We start from the raw sequence: 27,560 nt of genomic DNA on the forward strand, positions 1-27,560 counted from the left end.
CCGCATCCTCTTTTCTGCCCCCAGCAAAACAAAGGGTGCGATCTCTCATTCTACCACGAGAGGGCGCATTCGTCTGTTCCAGCCCGGACCTGCGCCTGCGCAATATTGGGCTGGAGCTGGTTGGCCAGTCGGAATCTCAACAGAGCGCCCCGCCCCGGGCTAGGGATACACGTCAGAGGCGCTTGCTAAGCGCGGCGGCTAGAGGGGACCCACAGCCTGTTGTCCTCCCCTTCCGGGTCCAGAGGATGTTCTCCCCAAACACCAAAACAGTGAGGAGGACCCGAGGGGAGGCAGGGGACTGGACACAATGCCCTCTTTCCTACCTTCCTGATAATCTATATCATTCCTCGGACTTAAAAGGACAATTCCATTTTTACCCACCCCCACGACATTTGGGGGAACCAGCCTGAGGACCTAAGTGTACCCATAATACCCCTCCCCCACTCGGCCTTTTATCTGTAAACTTGTCTTCAAAAGGGTTCCTTGAGCCTCCTGACCGCCCAAAGCTGTCAATCTTGAATCTGAGGAGGCCAGAGGCCACCCCTAGCCAAACATTTTAGCTTACAGAGGAGATAACAGAAGGAGAGGGTCTCCTTGAGGTCCCACAGCACAGTAATCTGCACAGCTAGATCTCTGGACTTGGAGCTGAGTCCTACTCAGACACTCCCTTTCTGTAAAGTGGGAGCAATAAGGATTGATGGGATAATGGAAGTGAAAGTGCTTTATAACCTGTAAAACTCTGGAGGAAGTAAGGGGGCTTTTATTTATTTATAGCTGACAGTGAAGGCAATAGCTGCCCAGGGTCAGCCCACTAGCACAGCCTGAGAGCTGGGAGAGGTCAGATTTAGAAGCCATCTCTTCTAGAGGATTAGGAGATAAACAAAATTTCACTGTCTTGCCAAGGACTTGCCAACACGGGCCCCAGTCGCACCAAAACCAGGACGAAGGTAGCTGAGGTCATCACTGAGAAGTAATAGAAGTGCCAGGGCAACGACTTCCAGTGAAACATATCTCCATCAGGCTGCAGGAGGAGAGAGAATTACATGCCTGAGGCCTGGGGACCTGGCTCGAGAGATCACTGAAGTATTGTAGATTCTGACACTAAGGAAGTGCTGAAGCTCTTGAACTTCGGCAATCTGTTCAAACTACAGGCCACTCAGCCCACAGTTGGGATGAATTTCACAACACCACATGGAAACTTTTGACTCTTGCTGCTACACTTCAGTATTTTCACCCTAAACCTTGGACAAAAAAAAGAAAAGAAAGTCTCTGACTTTTTTTTTTTTTTTTTTTTTTTGCGGATGGTATGATTATTTATATGGAAAACCCAAGAGATTCCATAGGTATGTTGTCAAGAGTTACTCAGAGAGATCAGCCAGGTTGCTGGACAAAATTTAACATCCAAATTCAAATAAAATACAGAATTCAACAGTGTTTCCATACTTAAGCAATATTTATTATAAACTAATATCTTTTTAGAAAGAAATCATATACAAAATTAAAATTGTACAGAACCCAGAAAAAAAAAACTTAGAAAATATATTAAAAGACATTTATGAAGAAAAACTAGGCTATAAAACCATAAAAACTACCAGCTAGAAAAAGAATAAATTGAGCAATGGAGAGATATATTACGTTTAGGGATGAGAAACTTCAATGTCACAAAGACAGTTCTCTCCATAAAAATCTGCTGATTCAATCCAAGCCCACTAAATATTGCAACAGGGTTTTTCAGAGAGCTAGGCAAACTGATTCTAAAATTCATATGGGAGAGAAGAGGACCAAGAAGAGATTAGACAATTGTGAAATAAAGGCTTATTTGAAAACGATAGTAATTAACACAATGTGGTATTGTTGCTGGGCTAGACAAAGAGATCAATAGAATAGAGTGCCCAGAAACAGATCCAAGCATATGTGGGAATGTGATTTATGATGGCAGTGGCCTTGCAACTTAGCGAGAGTACACATTTCAATAAAAAATGTTGTAACAATTGACTTTTCATCCATAAATATTAATTTCAGATGGATTACAGATCTGAAAGTGAAAGACAAAACTTTAAAATAATTAGAAAATGTAGGAAATCTCAGGGAAGAAAAGTTTTCTTAGATGAGAGACATAATTTATAAAAGATCAATTTCACTACATCACCAAAAAAAAAAGCTTTCTTCTATGAAAATGACATTATAAACAAAAGACAAGCAACAGCCTAGATGATAATATTGGTAGTACAGACAGCAGATAAAAGGTTAGTATCCGGGTATTGGTCTCCTACACATCAATAAAGCAAACACAGAACTTTTGAGTGCCACACCAAATGACATTCTTTTCCTTATTCCTAGAATAGACTCCTGATTCAAAAGTCAAGGGTCTAGGCTTTGGATGAGGCTGGACTTTCCCCATCCCCAACAAGTGAACAGTGATTGGTCTAAGGAGAGCATGCTAATAAAGTTCCTCTGGTCAGTGATTGGTTTAGATATAGACATGTATACAGTTCTGTCCACTGAGACCAGAAGGGCGATCTCTTGTGGGACTCTGGAAAAAAAAACACTGAGAAGAAAGCATCATTTCTTTTGCTTCTGGACATTGTTGTCTGCATGAGACACCCAGGGAAGAGGCAGCCATCTCGGACCATAACGGGGCCAGTCTAGGAAGCAAGAGAGAACCTCTTCTTTGATGTCACACTTGAGTCTCTGAATGAACCAAACCTCGGACTCCTTGTTATGTGAGATAATATAACTCCCTTTTTTGCTTCAACCACTTCTAACAGGACTTTCTGTAATTATATCAATAGTTGCACTGGGTAGCAAAGGATGTGGATGTAAGCAATTTGCCTGGAAGAAACCCAGACGGCCAATGAGCATGATAAGATGCTCTGCCTCAGAGGCAAGGAATGCAAATTCAAATGAGATACTACTTCACACCCATCAGATTAGCAAAAATAGAAAGTCTAACAAAAGCAGATGTTGGCAAGGATGTGGTCAAATAGGACATCTTAAACAAATGCTGGTGGCAAGAGCATAAACTGGCTACAGAACAGCTTAGCAGTGCTAGCCTAGGTGACACTGTGCCTGCAGCCCTGGCTTCCTGCTCCGAGGTGTACACTCCAGAGATGGGTTCAGATGAGCACAAGGATGCTCATCACAGCCCTGCTTATAACAGAAAATCAGAAACAACTCAAAAGCCCATCAGTAGAGGAACTGATAAATAAGCTGTGGCTTGTTCATATGATGAAATAGTAAACAGAAGTTAAAATCAATGAACCAAAGCCACATATATCAATGTGGCTCCATTGTGAAAAGCACCTCAAGTGAAAAAAAGACACAAATTATACACACAGCATGATGGTCTTATATACATCTTAATAATACAGAAAGCATTATTATATGCTGCTTTATGAATACTTAACTTTATAGAAAAAACTGAAATTATGGGCTAGACTTAAAAGGGAAGGAAATTCTGACATATGTTACAACGTGGGTGAATCTTGAGGACATTATGCTATTTGAAACCAGTCACAAAAGGACAAATATCATATGATTCCATCTATAATATAGATTATATATGATGTACCTAGAGTAGTCAGTTCAGAGACAGGAAGTAGAATGGTGGTTGCCAGGGACTTGGGGGTGGGGGCCTGGGGAGTTACTGTTTAGTAGATAAGAGTTTCAGTTGGGAAAAGGATAAAGTTCTGGAGATGGAAAATGGTGATGGTTGCCTAACAATGCGAGTGTACGTAATACCTGTGAACAGTACACTTAAAATGGTTAAAATAGTGATTTTTATTTTATGTATATCTGACAATTAAAATGGTAATTTAAAAATTCTGGACCATAAAGGATGCATTCCAAATTTTTGAGAGTGGGTAGGGTTGGCAGTGGGACTAGGGAGCCAGAGAAAGGGGTTTCAGCTAATTCTCATGTTCTGTTTTTTTATTTGAAAGAAACTGCAGCAAAAATGACACAATAATAGCAGGATTTTTTGTTTTGTTTTGTTTCCTTTTGGCCACTTCCTGCGCTATTTTCCCAACCAGTACCCCCTACTTTGGGAGTGCAGTGTCTGAACCACTGGCCCACCAGGGAAGTCTCTGCTGGTACTTATAAATAAATTTTGTTTGTGGACTTCCTGGGGGCTTCCCAGGCAGCACTAGTGGTAAAGAACCCACCTGCCAATGCAAGAGACAAGACAGATACGGGTTTGATCCCTGGGTCAGGAAGATCCCATGGAGAAGGAAATGGCCACCCATTTCAGTATTCTTGCCTGGAGAATCCCCTGGACAGAGGAGCCTGGCAGGCTATGGTCCATGGGGTCGCAAAGAGTTAGACACAACTGAAGTGACTCAGCAGCAGCAGCAGTTGGTGGAGCAGTGGATAAGAATCCGCCTGCCAATGCAGGGGACATGGGTTTGATTCCTGGTCCACGAAGATTCCATATGCTTCAGAGCAACTAAGCCTGAGTGCCACAACTACAGAACCTGCTCTCTAGAGCCCAGGAGCCGCAGCTGCCAGGCCCACGTGCGGCAACTACCGAGGCCCCTGTGCCCAGAGCCTGTCCTCCACGACGAGAGAAGCCCGTGCATCCCAATGAAGAGTAACCCTCTCACCCCCACCCCACTCACCCCAACTAGAGAAACCCCACACGAAAAAGTAACGAAGACCTGCCTCAGCCAATTTTTTTTTTTTAATTGTTTGTTATGTGATTCTTTTTCTTTTTTGGCCCCTAGCAGGGATCGAATCCAGGCCAACAGTAGTTGAAAGCACCACATCCTAACCACTGGACTGCCAGGAAATTCCCTGAACTTTTCTTATTTTGAAAGAAACTTTTCAAACTAAAAGTAAAAACATAGGTGTGTAAATTCTTTTCTCTCTCAGAACAGAGAGTTCTCTAAAGTAGAACTGCCCTGAAGTGGCAAGATTTGCCACCCCAGTCCTCACTGTCAAGGCCACCTGAAGTGCAGGGGGTTTAGCATGGAGCCTTAGAGCTGAGCTGCTCTTGCAGAGGGTATCTGGGCTAGGCACATGCAGCCCACTGAGCCTGGTGGAGCCAGTTGGCAGGGAAGCTGGCAGGGCCAGTATCTGCTCTCCCTTGACCCTGGGCAGGTGAGGCAAAGGCTGACAGGAAGATGCCTTTTGAGAGCCAACCTCTTTGCCAGGCACCCACTGCAGATCCAGACAGCACATGAAAAATAGAAGCCAACATCAAAACACGGGAATGTGTAACAATAGCACTTGGAGCAGGCAGGAAAAAAAAGAGTTCTTCGAATCTGCTGATGACAAAATAACATTGCTCAATCTTTCCGTTTTTTTTTTTTTTTTCCTTTGACTTCCTTGCATATCTCTCGAGTTCCCATAGCTATGGCTGTCTGCTTTACAAAATACATATTTACAAGCCCTCTAAGCCTGGCTAAATATAGCCTTTTTTTTTTAAAGCAACTGATGATTTGGAGAAATCTTTCCTCTGTCTTATCCTTTCCCTGCCCCCAACACACACACACACACACACACACACACACACACACACACACAGCCTGACTCCTCCTTCTAGGTCTCCGTCCTAAATCTCAAAGATGTATCTGAACTTTCCAAGTGACACTAGAACAAAGAGTGGAGGGTGAATGAAAGAAAGAGGGGGCCGAGCAGAGGGACCCAGGCAAGGCAGTCTCCCAGCTGTGGGAGAACCTCCAAGAATCCCTCTCTCTGCAGGGGCACACTGGGGGCCTTGAGACACTAAGAGGCAGGAATGAAAAACCCTTTGGGAAGTAGAGAAGCAAAGTCACCTTCACTCCAGGGATGATCCCAAAAGATTTGGAGACAAGGTGTGCTTATATTTCAGAATCTCATATAATAGACCTTAAAGGGAAACGAGAGGCCCCACAGTCCAGTGGAGACACAGGTAGAAATGCAAATATTGATGCCTCTTTTCAGCCACACACCCCTACACATGTACACACATACCCTTACATGTTGGATAGCCATGTAATCAATAACAGCCAACACACCAAGTTCAGACTTTCAAATCTGGACAATTTGATGAAACTGAGGCTTAGGGAGTAAAAACAACTAGCCCAACCAAGGTCGCTCAGCAAGTGGGTGGAAAAGTGTTAGTCACTCAGTTGTGTTCAATTCTCTGCGACCCCATGGACTATAGCCCACCAGGCTCCCCTGTCCATGGAATTCTCCAGGCAGGAATACTGGAATGGATAGCCATTCCCTTCTCCAGGGGATCTTCCCGACCCAGGGATCAACTAAAGTTTCCCGCACTGGAGGCAGATTCTAAATGGGTGGAGCTAGGGCTTAGTTCATGCTAGGGCATGCAGCTCAGAGGGTAAAGCATCTCCCTACAATGCGGGGGACCCAGGTTCGATCCCTGGGTCAGAAAGATCCCCTGGAGAAAGAAATGGCAAACCACTCCATTACTCTTGCCTGGAAAATCCCATGGACAAAGAGGCCTGGTAGGCTATAGTCCATGGGGTCGCAAAGAGTCGGACATGACTGAGCGACATCACAGGGCTTAGTTCAGACCTTATAAACTTCTGTCTCTTTCCTCCAAAACTGGAAAGTCATTTCCCACTTCATGTCTCAGCCTTCTTCATTCCCCCTGGGAAGAGGTCAGCCAAGAGCCACTAAAGCCCCATCAACACTGACATCCTGGATTTGAGCTCTCCTGTATGTAAAAGGTACTCACAGGCAAGCCTTTCCAGCATCCTCAAATTAGCCCAAAGCTCTGGCAGAGGAGGACAAAAGCAGAGTGGTTGGAACAGGGGCCACTGGCTCACCACAAAATGACCAAAGAGCAGGGTCTAGGCAGCCTTTGCTCAGGTGACCCTAGCCATGGACATACCACTTTCCTAGGCCGAATCTCAAGACCCCAGGGCTGGAAAGAGAAGGCAACCTTGGCTTGCCCACCCCAGGAGTCCAGGGCACTAAGACCTCCAGATTTATCACAAATCAGTTCTCTCTGCCTTCCTCACCTGTCTTTGCAGTTAACACCTGGTGTTTAAAATGCAAGCCTCAAGGAACAGTCTTAGAAGGCCCTCCTCAAATTTGAGGTTAGGTGGGAAAATGAGGGGCTTTATCTGGAGGAAGTTTGGGTGTGAATTATCTCCCCCTAAAGAAGCCTCCAGGCTTTTTAGCAACAGCTGGAAAAGGCACACACCCTATCTTCTGTGTTCCATCCACTTTCACTTCAGTTTACCCTTACTGAGCACAGAAAAGCTAAGTGATTTGTCCAAGATCACACAGCTAGTAAGCAGTGGATCCAGGATTTGAACTCTGGCAACCTGGCTCCTGGGCCAGCTTTGGGAACCATTCATTCTATTCTATTTCACAGCAGAGCTAAGGAAGGGTTAGAAGACTACCAGGCAACCACACAAAGGATAAAGGAGAGAGAAAGAATGGTTAAATTACTCTGGGAGCTGAGTGAGGATCTCAGCCTGAGGAATAAAAATTAGGTTCAAACCCTTCAGTTTGGGTGTAACCCTTCCCAAAGTAACCGTTCTCCTCACCCTCCCCTTTCTGCAGGTGTGATTACTGCCTCAGGCAGGCTGGGATGGGTGGAGAAGATAACACCCCATTCCCCACCCCTCTCACAGGCTAGCCTGCCTGGCGCCTGACCCCAGGGAAGGACAAGCTAAAGCACTCATTGCTTTATAAAAGCTTCTTTGGGAATCCTGGCTGGGGGGGGGGGGGGGGGGCGGGGGGGGGGGGAGAGGGGGTCACTACGCTAACTGGGAGCCCAGGAAATAATGATCCCCTCTCCTTAGCCTCAGTCATCTGAGCTCTGGGCTGGCTCCAATCCTCCTGCATCCCAAAGTACTTAACGGGGTTTTACTCTTGGAAGTCTCAGGACAAGAGAGACCCAAGCATCCCAACAATTAGAGTTCAACCCAAGCTGCTGCTGGAGATGTTGTTGGGGGCTGGAGCTGGGAGCTGGGGTGTCCGCTGGGCCTGATAGTTGGTTCTTAGCTCCTCCTCCCATCCTTAGAAGCTGGCTTCCCCACCTGGCCAGAAGCGTGGGCACAGACCCCTTGGGCTGGGATCAGTTAGAATGACTCATCAAAGGGTGTGGGAGATTCTGGGCAGAATAGCCTGGGGCCTGAGCCCTCCCTCAATCCACACAAGAGCTTTTGAGGACACTGCCCAAACCCTCAACTAGTGAGACTTCTGTCTCACCCAACTTTCATAATAAGATTGGGGGCGGGGCCTGTAGGTGGGGAGGGTCAAGTCCCAGACTTGAGCTTGGAAACCCAAGTCACTGAAGCTCCTGCTCAGAGCCCAAATCTTCCCTATCCCTTAGCCTCAGGATTGCCAGCCTCAAGATCAGTCCTGTGGCTCCTGGCCCCTCCCTGTCCCAATATTCAGGGTTCCCAGGAGGCGTCCGACATCCCATCCCCCACGAGCTTTTGCACGTGCTACCCAGTTTATATCCCACATAACCCACACACATCCCGACGGTGGAGGGATGAGAGAATTCCTTTGAACAGCCCTTCTAGGCAAGGGGGGCGGGTAGTGGGAGATCGGAAAGAAGAGGAAGAGGATGGAAGGGAAGAGGGAGGGGGAGGAGGCAGAGGCTGCAGGAAGGCCCGAGATGCAGGAAGCAGCTGGGAGTGGGGGGAGGCTTTGTGCCTGAGGTGTTCTCTGGGTCCTAGGGTCCACAATGTTAAATTATTTTCTGGGATCTGTGGAGTGAGGCTGCGCATCTGGATCTGTCATGGCCAAGGGGGTGGACCTTCACTCCCAGGCCCTGAGCAAGGGTATAGGGCAATCCCAAGCCCTTTGTTATGTATGGGGGGGTTGAGGAGAGTATCAAAACAGCTGCCAGGACAGCGGACGCAGATGTCACTGCCACCCTTCCCCCTCCCTCCCTACATTCACACTTGCACACTGTGGCCAGAATCCTTTAGATGAGAGATAAAAGCTAGAGTTCTCACTGGTGAAACTCGGGCCCCAGGCCTCCAGAATTCCTCCTTCAAAACTCCTTCTTCCTGTTTGAGAGGCAGGAGTGCCCTAGAAAGGCCCTGAAGATAGGGATTCCACCCCTCATTTCCAACCTGAGCTCAGGGGAGGCAGTTGATAGCATACCATCTTCAGAATTCCAGAGGGCAAAAGCCAGCTTCAGGCGGCCACCTGGGTGATGAGGACCATTCCTTTCTTCCCCTTTCTCCTCCACCAGGAGACCAGCAACAGTGGGCCAAAGTTTCACACCTTAAATAGTCCCTATTGTTAAAATGCAGATTCCAAGGCCAGCCTCTGAGATTCTGCTTCACAAAGTCTGGGGGAGGATCCAGAAATCTGAATTTTAAAAAAGTTCAAACTAGGCAGCTCCAAGAATCTTGAAGAAAACGATCCTTTGTCCCTCCCCCACTATTCCCCCTCCACACCCAGAGTAGAGGAGGGCCACACTGAGACCACTGAGTGGTTGGACTGCCTTCCACCAATATTTAGTGGAGGGCTTCCCTGGTAGCTCAGACGGAAAAGAATCTCCGTGCAGTGCAGGAGCCCGGGGTTCAATCCCTGGGTCAGGAAGATTCCCTGGAGGAGGAAATGGCAAACCACTCCAGTATCCTTGCCTGGAGAATTCCATGGACAGAGGAGCCTGGTGGGCTGCAGTCCATGGGGTCGCAAAGAGTCGACACGACTGAGCGACTAACACACTTAATATTTAATGGGGGGTGAGGTTATATATGTTGTGGAAAGCTACAGTCAGAGGTTGGGATGGAAGGGTTGAAGAAGACCGACCAACCTCTGGGGTCAGTGGAGGGCTATAGCGAGGGCCGGTAGGGGAGGAGTATACTCTGGGGTGGAGGGGAAGGGGAGGGCTCACAGGCTCCGGTCCCGGAAATCCGATCCCTTTAGGACCCAGAGATGCCAGTCCCCCAGCGGCGGCGGCGAGAAGGGCAGCCGCTTGGTCTCCGGCAGCCGCCGCTCGGGCAGAGCCAGAGAAAGACCGAGGCTCGGGGCGCGGGGGGGAGGGAGGGAGGGAGGGTGGCGCGGCGGCGGAGCGGCCCGGGCCGGCCGAGCAGCTATGGGCGCCCGGGTGCCGGGCCCCTGGAGAGCCAAGGCCCCCGGCCGGGGTGGGGGGTGCCGGGTCTACCAGCCCCGCTGACACCACCTCGGACGATGTGAGCGGGCGCCTCCGCTGCTGCAGGGCAAGCGGTCCCACCGGCTCCGAGCGCCGCTTTTCTAATTTGGGTGGGGGCGACCATACCAGGCCGCTCGGGCTTTGGTAGAAGGGCGGGCTGTCTTTGGCAGCTTGGTTGGGGGAGGCGATCCACACAGGGCGCTCGGAGGTTTTTTTTTTTCCTTTTTTTTTTAAAGCGAGGTTAACTGTTTTGGGCAGCTTGGTTTTGGGGGGAGGCTTTAAAAAGGCCTTTCGGGGTTCCTTTTCTCTGGGGGAGGGGGCGGTGGTCCCGACTTGGCCCGCCGCCTGTTGGAAGGGGGGAGCGGGAAGCGTTGGGATGCGAACCCGGCTCCCCCCACTATGATGAAGACGGAGCCACGGGGGCCTGGGGGTCCCCTCCGGAGCGCCTCCCCGCACCGCAGCGCCTACGAGGCGGGCATCCAGGCTCTGAAACCGCCCGACGCGCCCGGGCCCGACGAGGCACCCAAGGCAGCCCACCACAAGAAATATGGCTCCAACGTCCATCGCATCAAAAGTATGTTCCTGCAGATGGGCACGACGGCAGGCGCGCCGGGCGATGCGGGCGGCGGCGCGGGCCCCACCGAGGCCCTGCGGGCGCCCGAGCGCGGCGTGCGCTTGTCGCTGCCGCGGGCCAGCAGCCTGAACGAGAACGTGGACCATAGCGCCCTGTTGAAGCTGGGCACCAGCGTATCGGAGCGCGTGAGCCGCTTCGACTCCAAGCCCGCGCCCTCCGCGCAGCCCGCGCCGCCGCCGCACCCGCCGTCCCGGCTGCAGGAGACGCGGAAGCTGTTCGAACGGAGCGTCCCTGCGGCCGCGGGCGGCGACAAGGAGGCCGCGGCGCGTCGGCTGCTGAGGCAGGAGCGCGCCGGCCTGCAGGACCGGAAGCTGGACGTCGTGGTGCGCTTCAACGGCAGCACCGAGGCGCTGGACAAGCTGGACGCCGACGCCGTGTCGCCGACGGTCAGCCAGCTAAGCGCTGTCTTTGAGAAGGCCGACTCGAGGACCGGCCTCCACCGCGGGCCCGGGCTGCCCAGGGTCGCGGCCGCCGGGATTCCCCAGGTCAACTCGAAGCTGGTCAGTAAGCGGTCCCGGGTGTTTCAGCCGCCCCCGCCGCCGCCCGCCCCGTCGGGGGATGTCCCAGCCGAGAAGGAGCGTGGCCCCGGAGGGCAGCAGCCCCCGCAACACCGAGTGGCCCCCGCCCGGCCGCCCCCCAAGCCCCGGGAGGTGCGCAAGATTAAGCCGGTGGAGGTGGAGGAGAGCGGGGAGTCGGAGGCCGAGGCAGCGCCCACAGAGGTGATCCAGGCGGAGGTGACAGTCCACGCGGCCCTGGAGAATGGCAGCGCCTTGGCAACCACCGCTAGCCCGGCGCCTGAGGAGCAGAAGGCTCAGGCGGCTCCCGAGGAGGAGGCGGCGACCGTGGCGGTGCCTGAAAAGGGGGTGGGCAATGGCCGGGCCCCGGACGTGGCCCCCGAGGACGTAGACGAGTCCAAAAAGGAGGACTTCTCGGAGGCGGACTTGGTGGACGTGAGCGCCTACAGTGGGCTGGGGGAGGACTCTGGGGGCAGTGCCCTGGAGGAGGACGACGAAGAAGAGGAGGAGGGGGAGCCCCCGTACGAGCCCGAGTCGGGGTGCGTGGAGATCCCAGGGCTTTCGGAAGAAGAGGACCCGGCCCCGAGCCGAAAGATCCATTTCAGCACAGCGCCGATCCAAGTAAGTGAGCCCCCCTCCCCGCCCCCGCGCCGCCCCTGCCACGTGCGCGCAGTCGCCCCCGCCTCGCCAGCCAGCCGGCTTTGGCAGGCTGAGTCAGCCCTGTCACCCAGCCCCCTTCCCAGAAGTTACCTCCCTGAGGGGGGCGTGGGGGACTTCCAGCTGTTTGTCAGAGGGGGAGGATATTTAGGCCTGAGATGAGGTGGCCTGCCCTGACCTGCCCTCGGGTTCCTCTGCCTGCTGCCCCACCCTGCCCTGCGCCGGTCCTGGGACACCTGCTTTCCCTTCCTTTTCCAGACATTCTCCCTCCGGAGACTGCCAGAGGCCTGGGCTTAAGTGGTGGGAAGGTGTGTGTGTGTGTGTCTGTGTGTACCTGTGACCTCAGAAGAGCACCCCCACTTTGGTCCTTACTCTGCTGTAGATCGGAGGGGCATGAGGAGCTTAGAAACACCCTTGCTTTCCTCCTGCACCAGAGCTGCACATGGGGGTGGAGGAGCCAGAAACTTCCCAAAACAAAGGTGCAGCCCTTCCTTCAAACTGGCTGTAGCCCTCACCCCAACTTTGCAGAAGTGAAAGAGGGAAGCAGGTCTCTGAGGTTGAGCTGAGCTGGGACCATGTGACTGGGGGCCCTGTTCCCTGGGGTCTGTGCTGGGCCAGCTCCCGAGGTGGGGGTATGAGGTTACATAGGCAGGCATTTTCTGTGGGTTTTGAGGAGGCTAGGCCTTTAGCAGGGTATGGAGGAGGAGGGGGTGGGGCTGGGAAACTCCCAGGTGCCTGGCAGCAGCCTCCTGCTTTTGCTCTTGGTGTTGGCAGGCACCAAGCGCTCTTGCCTCATTCTCCGGGTACCCTGAAAGGACAGAAGATCCTCCCTTTGGGGGGGCACACATACTATTGGTGATTGGTTTGTGGGTTGTGCCAGTGCCCTCAGATTCTCAGGAGAATGCTGGGAGAGATCCCTGGGAGAATTAAGAGCCCCAGCCCCCAGTTTCCTGAGGCTTCCCTGGTGGCTCAGATGGTAAAGAATCCGCTTGCAGTGCACTACCCTCTATTCTTGGCTGGCACATAAAGCTTAAAGACTTTTTCTCACCGCCCCAAGCTCAGCTGTGCCCAAGTCCAAGTCTGCTTTATGGGGCTGTCAGGGCCAAGGAAAGTTCAGCCTTCACCCCTCCCCAGTCAAACCCCCCTCTGTTTGATTGAAATTTCCATAACTCCTGGACACTGAAGCTGCCCGTTTCCTCCTGCCTGCCCCAGCATTAACCTCTGTTCCTCTTCCACCTGCCACCCCAGGGGGCCTGGGAAGTGCAACTCCCCACTTTGGCCAGCCCTTTCCCCCAGGCTGTGACCTCACAAGCCTTTTTGCCTCTCCTCCTTTTCTGAAGAGCTGGGATCCTGGAGGCAGAGAACTGAAGGATATGGGGTGTTTCTTGGGACACTGAGGATGCAAGTGGGGACCACTGAGGGGGTCAGGACACCCCACGGCCCTGCCACAGCAGTTCTCTGAGCTGCCTGATCCCCTCAGAGGTAGAGGTTGGTCTTTTAGTCCTCAGCCTCTGACTGTCTATATTTGACACCTTACCCTGATTTTTGGGTAAAAAATAGCACATGATTTGGAGCAGTGCTCCCTGACTCCCTGGTGACAGTTGCTCGCCTGTGGTGTGCTGGGCCGCCTTTGTGTGTCTGACTTTTGACCTTGCTGGGGATGTCTTCCTCCCCACCCAGTTTTTCCCTCTCTGCCCCACCCCTGCATTGATACTAAGTCCGGGGTCTTGTGCTCCTCGGATGACCCAATTGTTGGCCACAATACAGAGGCTTCTGCTGAGGAAAGAAACCTCAATTCTAGATAGTTATCTGGAGAGGGGGACTGGATCCAGGGCCCTCGGACAGGCTGGACACATGGAGGTGGGCAGTGTGAATGGTGGTCAGAGGCCTCTGACCCTCTGGCCTGGGTTTCTTGCAGGGGGCAGAATTTAATAATCTGAGAAAAGAGGGGAGGACAAAGCCCAGGACAGCCTAGGAGGGTGTTTTGGAGGTCACAGTGTGTGTCTGTGTGTACTTGTGGTGGGGAGGAGTTTGGTTGACCCAGGCTACCACATAGACTGAGGGATGAAGAGACCCTCTCTGCTGGGATAGAGGGTGAGGGTCAAGGGACTGGGATGCAGAAGTGGGCCAAAGCCAGTTTGCCAGATCTAGGCGCGTGGCAGCCCTGTCCTGGGGCTTGAGACCTATGTACAATGGGGACAAAGTCCCAGTGACCTACCCACCAGTCTCATCCCACGCTGCTATGGGCTAGCTCCCATGACCTTGGACAGTGGGTCTAGCATCTTGCACTGTATGTGGACTGGGTGGCCCATTTCTCCCAGGAGCTTGGGGCTACTGGCCAGATGTCAAGAGGGCAGTCTGACTGCTGCACCATTGACAAAGAACTCTAAGGGTTTGCACTCTTTCTCTGATGCTGTAAAGTTGAGGGCAGTGAGTTAAGTGACCATGTAGGCCCCTCCCAGCTAGGAGCCCCCTTGTGGGAGCCATGGTGTTTGGGGGGTGACACTAAACCGAGGCTGGGGCACAAGAGCTGCTGGCCTGGGTGCCCGTAGCGCCTGCTTCTGGAAGAGAGGGACCCTGGCAGGGGCCTCAGGGAGACAGTGTCCCACTCCAGCTGCTCAGGCCTCAGGCCCAGCCATCTGATAGAGCTGCTGCTACCCTTCATCGCCCCCACTTGGCTCCAAGTGGTGCCAACCTGTCACTGCAGGCAGTGAAACAGGAACATGTCATGATGCCCCAAATGGTGCTCATTAACCTCCCACCAGGAGCACCCCGCCTGGACCCAGACTTAGGCACTCCTGCAGAGCCCTTGTCCTACCTTCTCTACTCTTTGGAGGAGGGTCAGGCTGGGGATTCCCCTTTCTGCTGAGCCAGCAGAGGGGTTCAGAGGACAACAAGGCCAGGTTCACTGCGGACAGTGTCAGAGGCTGCCACTTGCCTGCTGTCCTTGCTTTCTGCAGGGTATTGCGCCCAGGACCTCTGCCCGGGCCTCCTAGTGCCCTGGGGATAAGCGGGGTACCTCAGAGAGCTGCGGTTCAGAAGGGAGCTTGAGGTCTGGCCATGTGGCCAAGGCCATAGGGGCCCCTCAAGAGGAGGGCCTGCCCATTCTCCGTGGGGGGACCGGTGGTCCTTCTGCCTCTCTCCTCCCCTTTCCCCACCCGCCACTGCCCTTGTCTCACACCCGCTCCCCCCTCCCCATCTGGCATCCTCCCGAATCTCCTCCACTCCTTATCCCTCCTCCTCTTCCCCTCTGCTACTCAGCGTGTTCCTTCCTCTCTCCTGCCGTCTGTGTCCACCCTCGTCTTTGGGATGGGGACTGTCTGTTGGTCTCTCTCTGACCTGGGAGCCTGGGTTCATGAGTATGACAGTTTCTCCAGCATTGACCTTCCTTTCTTCTAACTGGCCATGCTTGTGTGGTCAGGGCTGCAGGAGAGAGTCATGGCGTGGATGTGGCAAGGCTGGGTTCCTTTCTGCCTTGCCCCCTACCTCAGAACTAGAAGGGCCCCACTCTGAGCTGGGATCAGCACGGGCTGGGGAAGGCCTCACCTCAGCCTGTCTGGGGGTGGGGGAGGCCTCTGGCAGGAGGGGAGCGCAGTGGCTGGCGCAGCCTGCCCCTTCAGCCTCCTCTCACTGGGTTAGCCCTTGCCCTCCTATTGGCGCCTCTGACAAGCAGCCTCTCCCCCAGGTGTTCAGTACCTACTCCAACGAGGACTACGATCGTCGCAACGAGGACGTGGATCCCATGGCAGCCTCTGCTGAGTACGAGCTGGAGAAGCGGGTGGAGAGGTTGGAGCTGTTCCCTGTGGAGCTGGAGAAGGGTGAGCTGGGCCACTGGGCCTCTGCCTTGTGCCAACTTCCGCCCTGGGTGGACCCTCAGGGCTTCCACTGAGATGTTTTGCTTCCTCTAACTGGGCCTCTGTCAGCACCCCACAGCCACACAGACTCAGCCCAGCCCAAAGCTCCACCATCACACTGTCCCGCTGCACTCTGCTTCTGCACTTGTCAGGCCCCGCATGAGCACTGTGGGCTGGGTCCTGGGCTCTGCAGGCCAAGCCACAATGGGAGAGCGATGGAAGGGGGAGAGGGCAGGCATGGCTGGGACGCTCACACCTAAGTGCGTCCTTGGCACAGTGAGGGGGCCAGGAAAGGAAGGAGGGGCCACTGTAAAAGCATTTAACAGGGGACCTGACCAGACCTGAGGGGATTTCCAAGGAAAGAGACGCTTGAGTTGAACTCTGAAGAGGAGATGAGGGGAGTCTGCGGAAAAGAGGAGAGAGACCTGGTGGACTCGGAGGGTGGGGGAGAAGGCTGCGCATACAGGACCTTGTTGACCACTTTTCTAAGATGGACTGGGAGCCTTGTAAGGTGTGAGAAAGGTATTCTAGAGAGACTATACCAAGCTGTGCTGTGGGGCAAAGGGTTGTACATGGTTGGAGAGGGGCCTCTGTAGTGTGGACATGGTGATGGCCATGTGGGAAGGGGGTGGACTTGAGGGATTCTTGGAAGGTGGGATTGACAGGATTTGAGTGTTACTTGGCTTCCACAGAGGCTGCAGGGGGAGGCAGGAGTCCAGGTGACTCCCAGGCCCCGTGAAGCGGGGGCAGGCTGGAAAAGCCTATTTGTGGGGGAAGATCTCGTTCAGATGTCAGAGGCCCGTGAGACAGAGGGGGGCAGCTGTGGAGAGAGGAGTAGGTTTTGCGGGAGAGAAAAGCAGGAGGTCTTGAGTCACTGAGGCTGTGAGTAGGGATGAGACTGCTTAGGGAGGGGGACCATCAGCCCCCTCGTGGCTCCCCCACCCATCCCCATGGCCACCACACACCTCATCTGCATACAGATAGTGCCCCTTCAGCACGTCCTGCTGCCCATCAGTTCTTTGGCTGGGGCAGAGGGCAGTGACCCAAGAGCATCCTAGTTGGCTTGGCAAAGAGGGAGTGACAGAACCAGATGTGGGACATCCCCTCAGCATGGAGACTGCTTCTTGAGGTGAGGCTGTGCCCCACTGTGAGGGTTGGGGATGGGCCTCTCACTCTGTCCCCGGCAAATCCTCAACCCATCCTACCCTCCTACTGGCTTCTCATCACCCTCTGCTTCACAGACTCCGAGGGCCTGGGCATCAGCATCATTGGCATGGGGGCCGGGGCAGACATGGGCCTTGAGAAGCTGGGCATCTTCGTCAAGACCGTGACTGAGGGCGGCGCGGCCCATCGGGACGGCAGGTACCGCCTCCCCTTCCCTTATCAGCCGTGGTCTGCGGGGCGGGTCGCCAGGTGGGGCCCAGGCGTTCGTGGAGACCACTGTGCCTGTTGCTGGCCCGCCCCCCAGGGAGCAGTGAGCAGCACAGACAGGGCCCTCGGCTTCGTGGCACTTGCATGCTGTGTAGGTGTTGTGTTTCGGGCCATGGTGAGGAGAGCGTGGGTGCGGAGGCTCTGTGCCTAGTAGAGTACACATTGAGCTTTTTCATTTAGGAAATATTGAGCCTGTGACACTGTTGCAGGGCTGGTGCCAGGCCCTGGGAGTCAGTGATGAGGGCCTTGATCTTAAGAAGCATGTAGTGTAGTAAGGCAGATGGGCATTCAAGAGGGCACACAGAAAACAGCGACATGGACAAAAGTACAGGGCGGCACTAAAGGCTAAGTCAGGAGGGCTTGGCCTCTTTGGGTTTCAGGGAAGTCTTCCTGGAGGAAGTGACATTGGAGTTGAGACCTAAAGCATGAGCAGGAGTGGGGTGTGCAGAGTGTCCCAGGCAGGGCACCAAAAGCAGGCAGGTGTGGCTGAGCTAGAGACCACGGGATTCAGGTGTCTTATGAGGTTAGAAGAGCCCATGGGGGCGGTGCGCCCGGGAGGAGGCTGCTCCTTGCCTACATGCTTATGTTTGGCCCCTGAGGCTGGAAGATGTGAGTTCGGTGGGTCAGAGGGCTCAGGAAAGATCCCCTGGAGTTCTGGGCAGCCCAGTGAGCCCTTTGGAGCCTCCTCACTGTGTGTGAATTGCCGAGGGGGAGTGGGAACGGCTGTAGGGCACCCCCAGGCTGTAAGTTAAAGGTTAATATCAGGGTGCCTTGTGCTACCTCTAAGCTCAGACCCCTCCATGTGACAGAGTTGACTGTTTGTTCCTGTGAGGACTGGGGTCATGCTGCTAGAGGTGGAGTTGCCTCATTCAGGAAGCTTCTATCTGCTGCAGCCCAGATGGCATGGTGGGCAGGGGTGGGAGTGAGCAGAAAAAGGAAGGTGACCACCCCTACTCTTTTACTTACTCCCTCATTTGAACTTCCCAGAGCCTTTCCCATGGTTGCCTGTTGGCCGGTTGGGGAGTGTGTGTGTATGTGAGGGTGTCCCCATGTGGGGTGGGTGGTGGGGGCGAACTGTTGACAGGAGACCATTTCTTCCTTTTCTGTGTGGGAGCCCTGCGAGGAGGCCTGGCACTGAGGGGAGGTGGGAGTGGAGGATGGAGGTGGCCAGGTGTCCCTCCCGTGCTTCCATCCCCCTTGCGGTCAGGCTGGGCCACTCCCATCTCTCCTTGTGTGGGGAACAGGGCTTCCAGGGCCGTAGCTGGAGCGTACTGGGGGCTGTGCACAGGGGGGACTAACCCCGTGGGACTGTAGTGAACACAGATCGCGGGCATTTGAAAGAAATCTGTGGGCTCAGGTCTGTGCCGAATGGGTGTGTAAGAGGGTGGGCTGCATGTCAGGTGTGTGCTAGAGGCCCTAGCTGGTGTGCGTGGCCATGATGAACTCTGTGGATACCACGCTGGTCTGTCGAGTGATGGAGGAAGGGACTAGTGTGTGATTGCCTTGGGAAGTGTGCTTGCCACCCTTCCTGGTTCTGGATGCCCGTGTCGGTTGTGCTTGCCTGGGTCTCACTGCCCATGCGCCTGGCTGATACCTGATCCTCCGGCCTCATGCCTCTTATGCAGGTAGACAAAGTACTGGGTTCCTGTGGGGACTGAGCCTTGAGTTTCTGATGGGAAGGGGGCCATGTCTACCCTAGCTCCACAGTTCCCCTTGGGATCCCCTAACCAATGTCACCCACCTCCCCCTCGCCCGTCCCCAGGATCCAGGTGAACGATCTCCTGGTGGAGGTGGATGGAACGAGTCTGGTGGGAGTGACCCAGAGCTTTGCAGCCTCCGTGCTCCGGAATACCAAGGGCCGTGTGCGGTGAGGCCCAGGAGGGTGGGGGCGGTGGGGAGTGGGCGCAGACAGGAGGCTCAGCCCTCATCGGGCCACTCTGCCCGCCTGCCCACACCCAGTTGAGATCCTCTGTGGCCCAACTTACAGAGACGTTTCCACTGTGGAAAGGAATTGCTATGTGCTTATCCGTTGCCCCGTCTCCCTTCACATCTCCTGCCCCTGACCACTGCTGGCCACCAGCACTCAGGCTTCAGGCCTGTTGTCCACCATGCCTCCAAACTGGCCTCTTGGTTGTCTTCTTTCCCCACTGTCTGTCCTGACTCATTCATTGAAGATCCCAAGATGTGCAGGAAGGATGCCATCCAGATCGGGGTTTATCCCTCCCTCCCTCTAGCCTGGTATAGTCTGAGGACTCTCCTCCTTGGGTCTGCCAACTGAAGAGGTTGGGTTAGAGGCTCCCTATGTTCATCTCTGGCATAACATTCAGGGACAACTCCATGCCCCCTCCAAAAGGGGCACTGCCCCCAGGAAAGGGTGGTAGAGAGAAACAGGATGTGGGTGGCCACGGAGAGGAGGGGCTGGTGCCTGGAAGTTCCACGATTTCCTTTCCATCCTAATCTCCAGTCGCCATCATCCCGCCCCTTCCTGAAGCTCAAGGACTTGGAGAGCATATAAGACAGCCCTCCACAGTTCCAGGGTCAGCTTTGCCAGGCCCCTGCCTCATTTTCTCCCATGTGGTGAGGGAAGAGCTCCTACACTGGCACCTCCTGACCTCATGTCCCCGACAGCCTAGCCTGAAGTTTGGCTGACATCTCCCCATCCCCCGAACTGGCCAGGAGGGCTAATGAGTCTCTGCTACTCCTGGGAAAGAAACCCAATAAGGGCCCCCTGTTCCCCCATTCATTATTAACATTCTGCAGTCTCTGGACTCAGCCCTCTCATTTCACCTCCCCAGGGAGGACCTGGGTATTGAGAGGGGAGTACCAATGGGGAGGATGGTGGCATTTCCAGCTAAGGACAGAGAAAAAGGAGACAATGCTGGTGCCCCTGCAGGTTTATGATTGGCCGGGAGCGGCCCGGTGAGCAGAGTGAGGTGGCCCAGCTAATTCAGCAGACCCTGGAACAGGAGCGATGGCAGCGGGAGATGATGGAGCAAAGATACGCCCAGTACGGCGAGGATGACGAGGAGGTAGGGACTCTACTTGGCTGGGAGCGTCATCGTCCCCTGGTGGCCTGATGGAGCATTACAGCTGTCCCCTGCCTCTGCCACTTTCCCAGGCCTTGTGAAGAACCCCAGAGCGCCACTCCTGTCCTGGGGGAGCCCCTAATCTGAGAAGCAATGCAGATCCCTCCCTTAAAGAATCTCTAGTTTGATGGAGGAATCACACCCTCTGTCTTCAGAAAGCCTTCCTGGTCCTACAAAGAAAACATAGTTCCCTCTAAGAGCTGCCACTCTGAGGAAGGAGACAGCTCTAGGCCTCAGGGGACCTGCTGCGTGAGGAGGGGAAAGCAAAGGCTGTTTCTTCAGGTCTTAGTCTTTTATGGGATAACTCCTGCCTTCAGGAGACTTTCCGGAAGTCACAAACCATGCCCCTGGTGTGGACCCCTGGCTGATGGAGGAGGTCATGACCCATACCCCTGGGTCGCACTCAGTCTGCCGTGGACTAACCACGGCTGGTTTCAGCCCTAGTCATCAGGGCTGGGGTAGGCTGGCGTGGGCAGGGGACACAGCCTCCTGTCCCCCTTCACAGACGGGAGAGTACGCCACCGACGAGGATGAGGAGCTGAGCCCCACGTTCCCAGGGGGCGAGATGGCCATCGAGGTGTTCGAGCTGGCAGAGAATGAGGATGCCCTGTCCCCGGTGGACATGGAGCCTGAGAAGCTGGTGCACAAGTTCAAGGAGGTGCGCAGAGGGGCCCCTGGGCTGGTGGAGGGCAAGGGCAGGTTAGTATTTAGTGCTGCAGCACTGCCTGCCCCAGCCAGAGCTGAGTGTCTGTGCCCTCGCCCCCACAGCTCCAGATTAAGCATGCTGTGACTGAGGCCGAGATCCAGCAGCTGAAGAGAAAGGTAAGAGCGGCGGGAAGTGGGGGAGGCTGAGGGCATGGGGGCGACAGTCTTCCACCCTCAGCTGTACATGTCGACCCTTGTCCGGCACCCACAGGCGCATGGAAAACAAGCTGCTCTGAAGTAAGGGAGGCTAGTGTTAAGAGCTAGACCATCTCTCCACCACTCACTTGCTGCTCCGGGCCTCATTCTCCATAAAATGGTTTGATAATAGTGCCAGGACCATAGGACCACTGTGAGAATAAAATAGAATAATACATGTAAGCTCTTTAGTACAGGTCTGACACATAATAGTTGCTCAATAAAAAGTTGAGCTGTTAGCTGTCAGCCCTCTAATAGCTGAACGTGGATGTCTTCACGTTCACACAGTCCCACGCATGTCCTCTACATAAAAGCCTAGCATTTAGCCTAGCCTAAATGCAAACCACCCAGAGATCCAAACATCAGCCCAGATCCCAGGTACATGGTACTCACAGACCACCCACCCAGACACCCTCTCTGCTTAGACATAACATGAGGACAATGGACCCATGCTTCACAAGCAAGACTTTTGTGTCCGTCTGCTTATGTGTCTGTCTGCTGTGAGATATAGGATGTTTCATGGAACATGCACATTCTCACAGAGATACCATGTATAGATACCGGCACAAGCATACTGGGTGCCAGCACCCTTAGAGGCATAGATATACAGACTTCTGAAGCACAGTCTGTGCATTAGGAGTCCCGATCCCCATGGGGCTTCCAGTGTGGCAGGGAGAGGCAGAGGCACACAGGGGTTCTGCAGACATTGTGCACCCAGGCACACACAGGTGCATTCCCATATGTGGGCTTAGACCAACATGCCTGGAGACAGGAGAGTGTGAAGCTGAGCCCCAGAGGGAAGACAGGGTTTAGGTGACTGAGGCAGAGGAAGGGCATTTCTGGTGGGGAGACAAACGTGAGCTTGGAGGCTGGCTTTGTAAAGAGACCTGCAGGCTATGGCAGCCATTCCGGGGGCGGAGGGGAGTGGAAGGTAGAGCTGGATTGCCAGGATGGGCTGTAGCAGTATCCTGACTCCCCACTGAGGACTCCAGCCTGGATCCTGTGGCCATATGAGACCAGGAGGAGGAAGGTCACTATCCCCAAAGTGGGAGGCATGAGGGTGAGCAGGACTTGGAGACTGGTGAACCAGCTAGAGGCCCAAGTGGTGCCCTGGAAGGTATGGGCAGGGCTACCCAGGGCACAGGCAGAGGGTATGTATAGGAAGGACGGATTCGAGTTGCATTTCCCAGGTCGAGGCGACAGTTCATGTTCTTAGAGTAGGTGCAGAGCACAAAGGGAAGGAACAGTCAAAGGTCTTTCAATTTATAAACACCTTTGGGCTTCCCTGGTGGCTCAGGTGGTAAAGAATCTGCCTGCAGTGTGGGAGACCTGGGTTCAGTCCCTGGGTTGGGAAGATCCCCTGGAGAAGGGAATGGCTACCCACTCTAGTATTCTTGCCTGAGGCTACAGGCAAGAGTAGCCTGGCAGGCTACAGTCCATGGGTTCGCAAAGAGTCAGACACGACTGAGCAGCTTTCACTTTCTTTCTAGGTGTGTGGCACCATCCAATTCATGTGATGGGCAAAAGCACTTGATCCTTGCCCTGTGTGGCTTAGAGTCCGCACAGCAACATTTGTACATAGAAGCTGACACAGGCTTTATAGGAGAGGACAGGGTCCCTGATCTCCTAGAGCTGGTGGAACCTGATGAAGCTGGAATGTGTGGGGGGCTGTGCTGTCAGAGAGAATCACAGGAGACTTCTGGGGAAGTGAAATACTGAGCTCAGCTGAAGGCTGAGCTAGTGGGAAATGATGAGGTAGTGGGAGGGTAGATGGGAGCATTCCAGGCACAGGGAACAGCGAGGCGAAGCCCTGCAGCAAGAGGGAACGTAGGTCCAAGGATGTGCAGGAAGGCCTGTGTAGCTGGGACACAGAGGGCAAGGGGTGTTTGCAGCCAGCAAAGTTGGAGGGGCAGTCAGGGGCTTGAAGCTCAGCACTGGGGTGGCAGTGAGATGATGGCACCTTTGGACGGAGGTGGGCTAGTCAGAAAAGGAGGAATAAGTTTGTGTAGGTGGGGCCAAGTTTGGGGCAGGGTGCCTCTGAGGAACCCGAAGTAAAGCTGGGCTGGAGATTTGGGGCTCAGTGCTCAGAGGTGGTGAAGAAAGTGAGTACAGAGGGAACAGAGGCCCTATGATTGGGCTGTGGAGCTAGGAGGTCTGCACTGGGGTGGCATGGGCACTAGGCGAGCAGCCAGGACTGTCTAGGAAGCCGCAGAAGCCAGGGCTACAGAGAGGGAACAGAGGGCAGTGGTGCCCTGTTCTCACCCATCTACCATCACACTGTGTAGCCTTTGTGAGCTTGGCAAGGCAGGAATCAGTCCCACTTTACAGATGGGAGGAATGCAGCTTAAGACAAAAGTGGCCTTACCCCAAGTCACGGAGATAGTCAGTTATGAACGCGGGCGGCCTGCCTTCTAGGAGTGCAGCACGTATCAGGGCTCCTGGCTGGGACAGATGGGGTCCTCCCTCTCCGGGTTTCAGTTCCCAGACTCAGCCAAGGAGAGTCAGTAGTTGGGGGGCAGTGGGCTCCACATCTGCAGGAATCATCCAGAGACTCTCGTCCCCACCAACCCAGGGCTGTTCCCTCCTCTCAGCTGCAGAGCCTGGAGCAGGAGAAGGGGCGGTGGCGGGTGGAGAAGGCCCAGCTGGAGCAGAGCGTGGAGGAGAACAAGGAGCGCATGGAAAAACTGGAGGGCTACTGGGGTGAGGCCCAGAGCCTGTGCCAGGCTGTGGATGAGCACCTGCGGGAGACCCAGGCCCAGTACCAGGCCTTGGAGCGCAAATATAGCAAGGCCAAGCGCCTCATCAAAGACTACCAGCAGAAGTACGTGTGGGGGCTGGGAGCCCTGGACCTGAGGAGGATGGAGAGGCCTGTGGTGGGGCCTCCCCACCCCAGCCAAGTAGGGGGGCCAGGAGCGCAGAAGTTGGAGGGTCCTTTTGGGGGGGTACCTGGGTTCGTAATGACTGGGTGCCAGAGCCAACAAGCCAGGCCCCAGAGGCTTTGGGAAGGTTAGGGATCTCCAGACCTGAGAACAAGGAGTGGGCAAGAGCTGCCAAGGACAGGGCTGAAGACCCTGAGACTCTCTGAATGGAAGCCAGACCACACAGCCTTACCCACTGTCTGTCCCCCACTGATCCCCAGGGAGATTGAGTTTCTGAAAAAGGAGACAGCACAGCGCCGGGTTCTGGAGGAGTCAGAGCTGGCGAGGAAGGAGGAGATGGACAAGCTCCTGGACAAGGTAGGCCCGGGATGCCACAGGGGCAGGAGGGAGCAGCAGGTCAGTCACCCTATGGATCCTGGAGGGAGAAGAGTCATGGCTGGGAGCTCAGGGTCATGTCCCCAGCAGGGGGGCAGGCGGGGCAGGGCCCGAGTCCAATGCTCAGTCCTGATGCCCTCTCCCCCTTTTTTTCAGATCTCAGAACTGGAAGGAAACCTGCAAACACTGAGGAATTCCAATTCTACTTAACAGGAATCATTCCTTAACCGGACAATAATTAATCCCCTCCCATTGTCCTCCCTCCCCTGTCCTCAATACTTGACCCCGCCCCCTATCAGCCTGGGGACAGGTGCCCCGACTTGCCCACGCCTCCACCCCACCTCACCCAGCTTCAGGGACCAGAGGGCCCACATCATATAGGCCCCGTAAGGTGGCCCAGGCAGACCGGTGGCTGGAAGGATGGCCTCCTTGCCCATGGGGCTGGGGCACAGAGGCCATGGAATGCCAGGGGCTGGCCTGGGTGGTGGATGAACACAAGGACCTGCAGACCAAACTGCCAGATTTTACGGCCTCCAGCCTTTGTCTCTGGACTGGAACAGGGCTGGGGGCTCTCCCAGCATCTCACCGCCTGGAGGCTGCCTCCTGATCATGGAGCTCCTAGGTGGTCCCTGGGCCTCTTGACTTGAGATTCTACCATCTTGGCCCTTCCCTCCTCCCCTATCATTGTGCTGTTCTGTTGCATTCTTATCCTCCTGCTGGGAAGGGTTGTCTCCACACCTCCTCCCATCCTTGTCCACCCTCCCAGGAGGGATAGAGTCCACTCAGAGCCTGGAGGCTGGGCCTGACCCTGCACTGATTTCTTATGAATCCTTCATGAAAAGGGGAGAGCCCAGGACATGTGGTGTCCAGCTCCCCCTTCTCCTGGGGCAGCAGCCCTCAATTTCTCCTTGTGCCTCCCCTCCCCCAGGTGCCAAATAGCCATAACCTCCTGGAACCATTCTGCGGCCTCTCTGGGGTCCAGGTTTCCTGGCCAAGCCTGTCAATGCAAGGGAGGAGAAGAGGTCAGTTTAGAGGGCCTGGTTTTAGGCAAGGGGAACATTTCTTACTGGAGAGCCAAGTCCCGTCCTGCCCTATGCAGGGCCACACCTGGAAGCCTTGTACTAACATCAGAGATTCAGCCTCACCCCACCCACACCCACAGTTTTCCAGTGTTTTGACTGGAGGGCAAAATTTTACTACTTTTCTTCTTTTTGGAGACCAGGGCTGCGCTGCTAGCAGCCTGCTTTCTAAGTGAAATCGACTCTGTTTCCCCACTTTAACCCCAAATCGGGGCTTGGACCAAGGGAGGTGAGACCCCTACCCCAGGTCCCCTCCCCTTTCAGAAACCATCTCATTTTTGCCTCTTCGTCATGCCCCTGCCTCAGCCTGGGTTTTTGTTCTTTTTTAAAAAAAAAAACAACCCCTGTACCATCCGTTTTGGCTTCCTCTCGTCCCCTGTAAATAGGCCATGCCATCAATCAGTATTTCTCAGCAATCTGTTCCTGCCCCCAGATGTGCGCCTACCCCGTAAAAGAGCTGGCTATCTTAGTGCCTGGGCCCGTGCAATTCACCTCCTCGGCCTCAGCAGACGGAGGGGGCGGGGCCAGGGGCGGGGCTGTTGGGGGTGCTTCCGGTTTCTCCGGCCGAGGGCCACCCTAGCCCCGCCTTTTGCAGGACTGCGTTTCTGTATATAATATATATATGTATGTATTGTTCCCGGTTTTGTACGGATCATGCCCTCTGTCAGGTCACTCCCATAAAAGCAGTCCCCAGAGCTTTGCCGCCTGGTTTCTTGATTCGCGGGAGGAGGTATGGGATGCCAGTCTGAGTCAGGTGGTCTGCCAGTGCTACCTCTGACCCTGAGGAGCTTTATGAGAACCCTTGTTCTTGCAAACTCCATTTGCCACCCCCGCTCCCATCCCTTCTGGGCAGGGCTGGGATTTCTAGAGCGTTCTTTAGGCTCATCACTCAGCTCTTTCTTATAAGGCCTCCAGTGGAATTGAGGATGAGTTAGATACGGTAATGGAGATACCCAACCCCTACTCTCCCACTAGGCACCCTGTAGAAGGTACGGGAAAGATTAAAGGTGGTGGTGGTAGCTGTGGATGGGAAATGATAAGTCAGAGCAGTTTTGTGCCCAGGGTCCTAGAGAATCCCTCGGGTTGGCCAGAGAGAACTAGCCCTCCATCCTGCCAGCAGCTCTGGTTGCTAACTCACCAGTTCTAATACCAATGGGTCCGGGAGTCCAGATGCCAGGGTTCCAAAGGCAAGTCTCAAAGAGAGATGAGAGCAGGGGACCCACCCCCAACACCAGCCTTTCTTGCTTTGGGAAGCTGTGTGCTATATGTGAAAAAACTGAACCACAAGGCACTTGGTGTTCAGTGGCCTGACCCCCAGAAAGATTCTCACAGACCTGTCTGCCCTAAAGAATGAAAGTCCCCAAATTAGGACTCTTCAGGATCACCTTGGTGGGTCCCTGATAAACCTCAACCGGAACTCCCAGTTGTAGTCAGCTCCTGTGTTGGCCACTCCTGGATGGCTCTGTCACACAAGTCTCCATGTCAAGCCAAATTCTAGCTTCTGATAGCTTCCCTTCAAAAGTCCTAGTTCTACATCCCAGGGCCATATAGAACCAGTCCAGCTTTGCCACTCGAGAAGCACCTGGCAACCTGGAGATGGTGGTCATGCATCTCCATGAGAGCCATCTTCTCTTACAAGTGGATCTTCCTTGGAACACTTCAGGGAAGACAGTTTCAGGTGGCTGAATCCCAGGATCAGAAACCACCAAACCACAAGGTCACTGGTTATATCTCCCGACTTACAGGTGATTTAGGCCCTGCTCAGGTAACCTAGCCAAGTTCGAAGTGAAGTGGCTGGACCTCCCTGGGTGTTGAGGGGGACATGGGAGTTGTGACGAAGGCTTCTGTTGATCTGATCTGATCAGAGTTGAGCATCCGGGGTGGGGTCCTATGCCTGTCTGTCCTGTGTATTAGGTGAGGGGCTTGCACACTGTACGTTCCAAAAGGTGGAACCCTTTCAGAAAGTAGCCCCCCAAATCTAAGTATAGTGTGTGGCTGGGGATGGTGGATATAGCTTTGCAAGGGTTTTCAGACCTGAGATATGACTCACCTGTGAGACATGTCAAGGGCAA

The 27,560-nt window shown here is 54.4% G+C and overlaps 1 protein-coding gene across 1 annotated transcript; it reads left to right on the forward strand.

Moving 5' to 3' along the window:
• The first annotated feature begins 10,125 nt into the window (after positions 1 to 10,125).
• PPP1R9B (protein phosphatase 1 regulatory subunit 9B) lies at positions 10,126 to 26,183 on the forward strand. Its single transcript, XM_027519025.1, has 10 exons — positions 10,126 to 11,848; positions 15,570 to 15,702; positions 16,980 to 17,100; positions 18,932 to 19,036; positions 20,063 to 20,198; positions 20,761 to 20,913; positions 21,024 to 21,077; positions 23,747 to 23,976; positions 24,295 to 24,391; positions 24,566 to 26,183. The coding sequence occupies exons 1-10, from the start codon at positions 10,478 to 10,480 to the stop codon at positions 24,617 to 24,619; spliced, it is 2,454 nt and encodes an 817-aa protein (XP_027374826.1). The 5' UTR covers positions 10,126 to 10,477; the 3' UTR covers positions 24,620 to 26,183.
• Positions 26,184 to 27,560: the final 1,377 nt, after the last annotated feature.

This window comes from Bos indicus x Bos taurus, chromosome 19 (assembly GCF_003369695.1).
Source record: "Bos indicus x Bos taurus breed Angus x Brahman F1 hybrid chromosome 19, Bos_hybrid_MaternalHap_v2.0, whole genome shotgun sequence".
In the NCBI taxonomy this organism is placed as follows: domain Eukaryota; kingdom Metazoa; phylum Chordata; class Mammalia; order Artiodactyla; family Bovidae; genus Bos; species Bos indicus x Bos taurus.

What these genes read in the sequence shown, in the direction of transcription:
- PPP1R9B (XM_027519025.1), top strand. Translation starts at nt 10,478, where the DNA reads ATGATGAAGACGGAGCCACGGGGGCCTGGGGGTCCCCTCCGGAGCGCC. An exon ending in CCCTGTGGAGCTGGAGAAGG is followed by an intron (nt 15,703 to 16,979) that starts GTGAGCTGGGCC and finishes TCTGCTTCACAG; the next exon opens with ACTCCGAGGGCCTGGGCATC. An exon ending in ATCAAAGACTACCAGCAGAA is followed by an intron (nt 23,977 to 24,294) that starts GTACGTGTGGGG and finishes ACTGATCCCCAG; the next exon opens with GGAGATTGAGTTTCTGAAAA.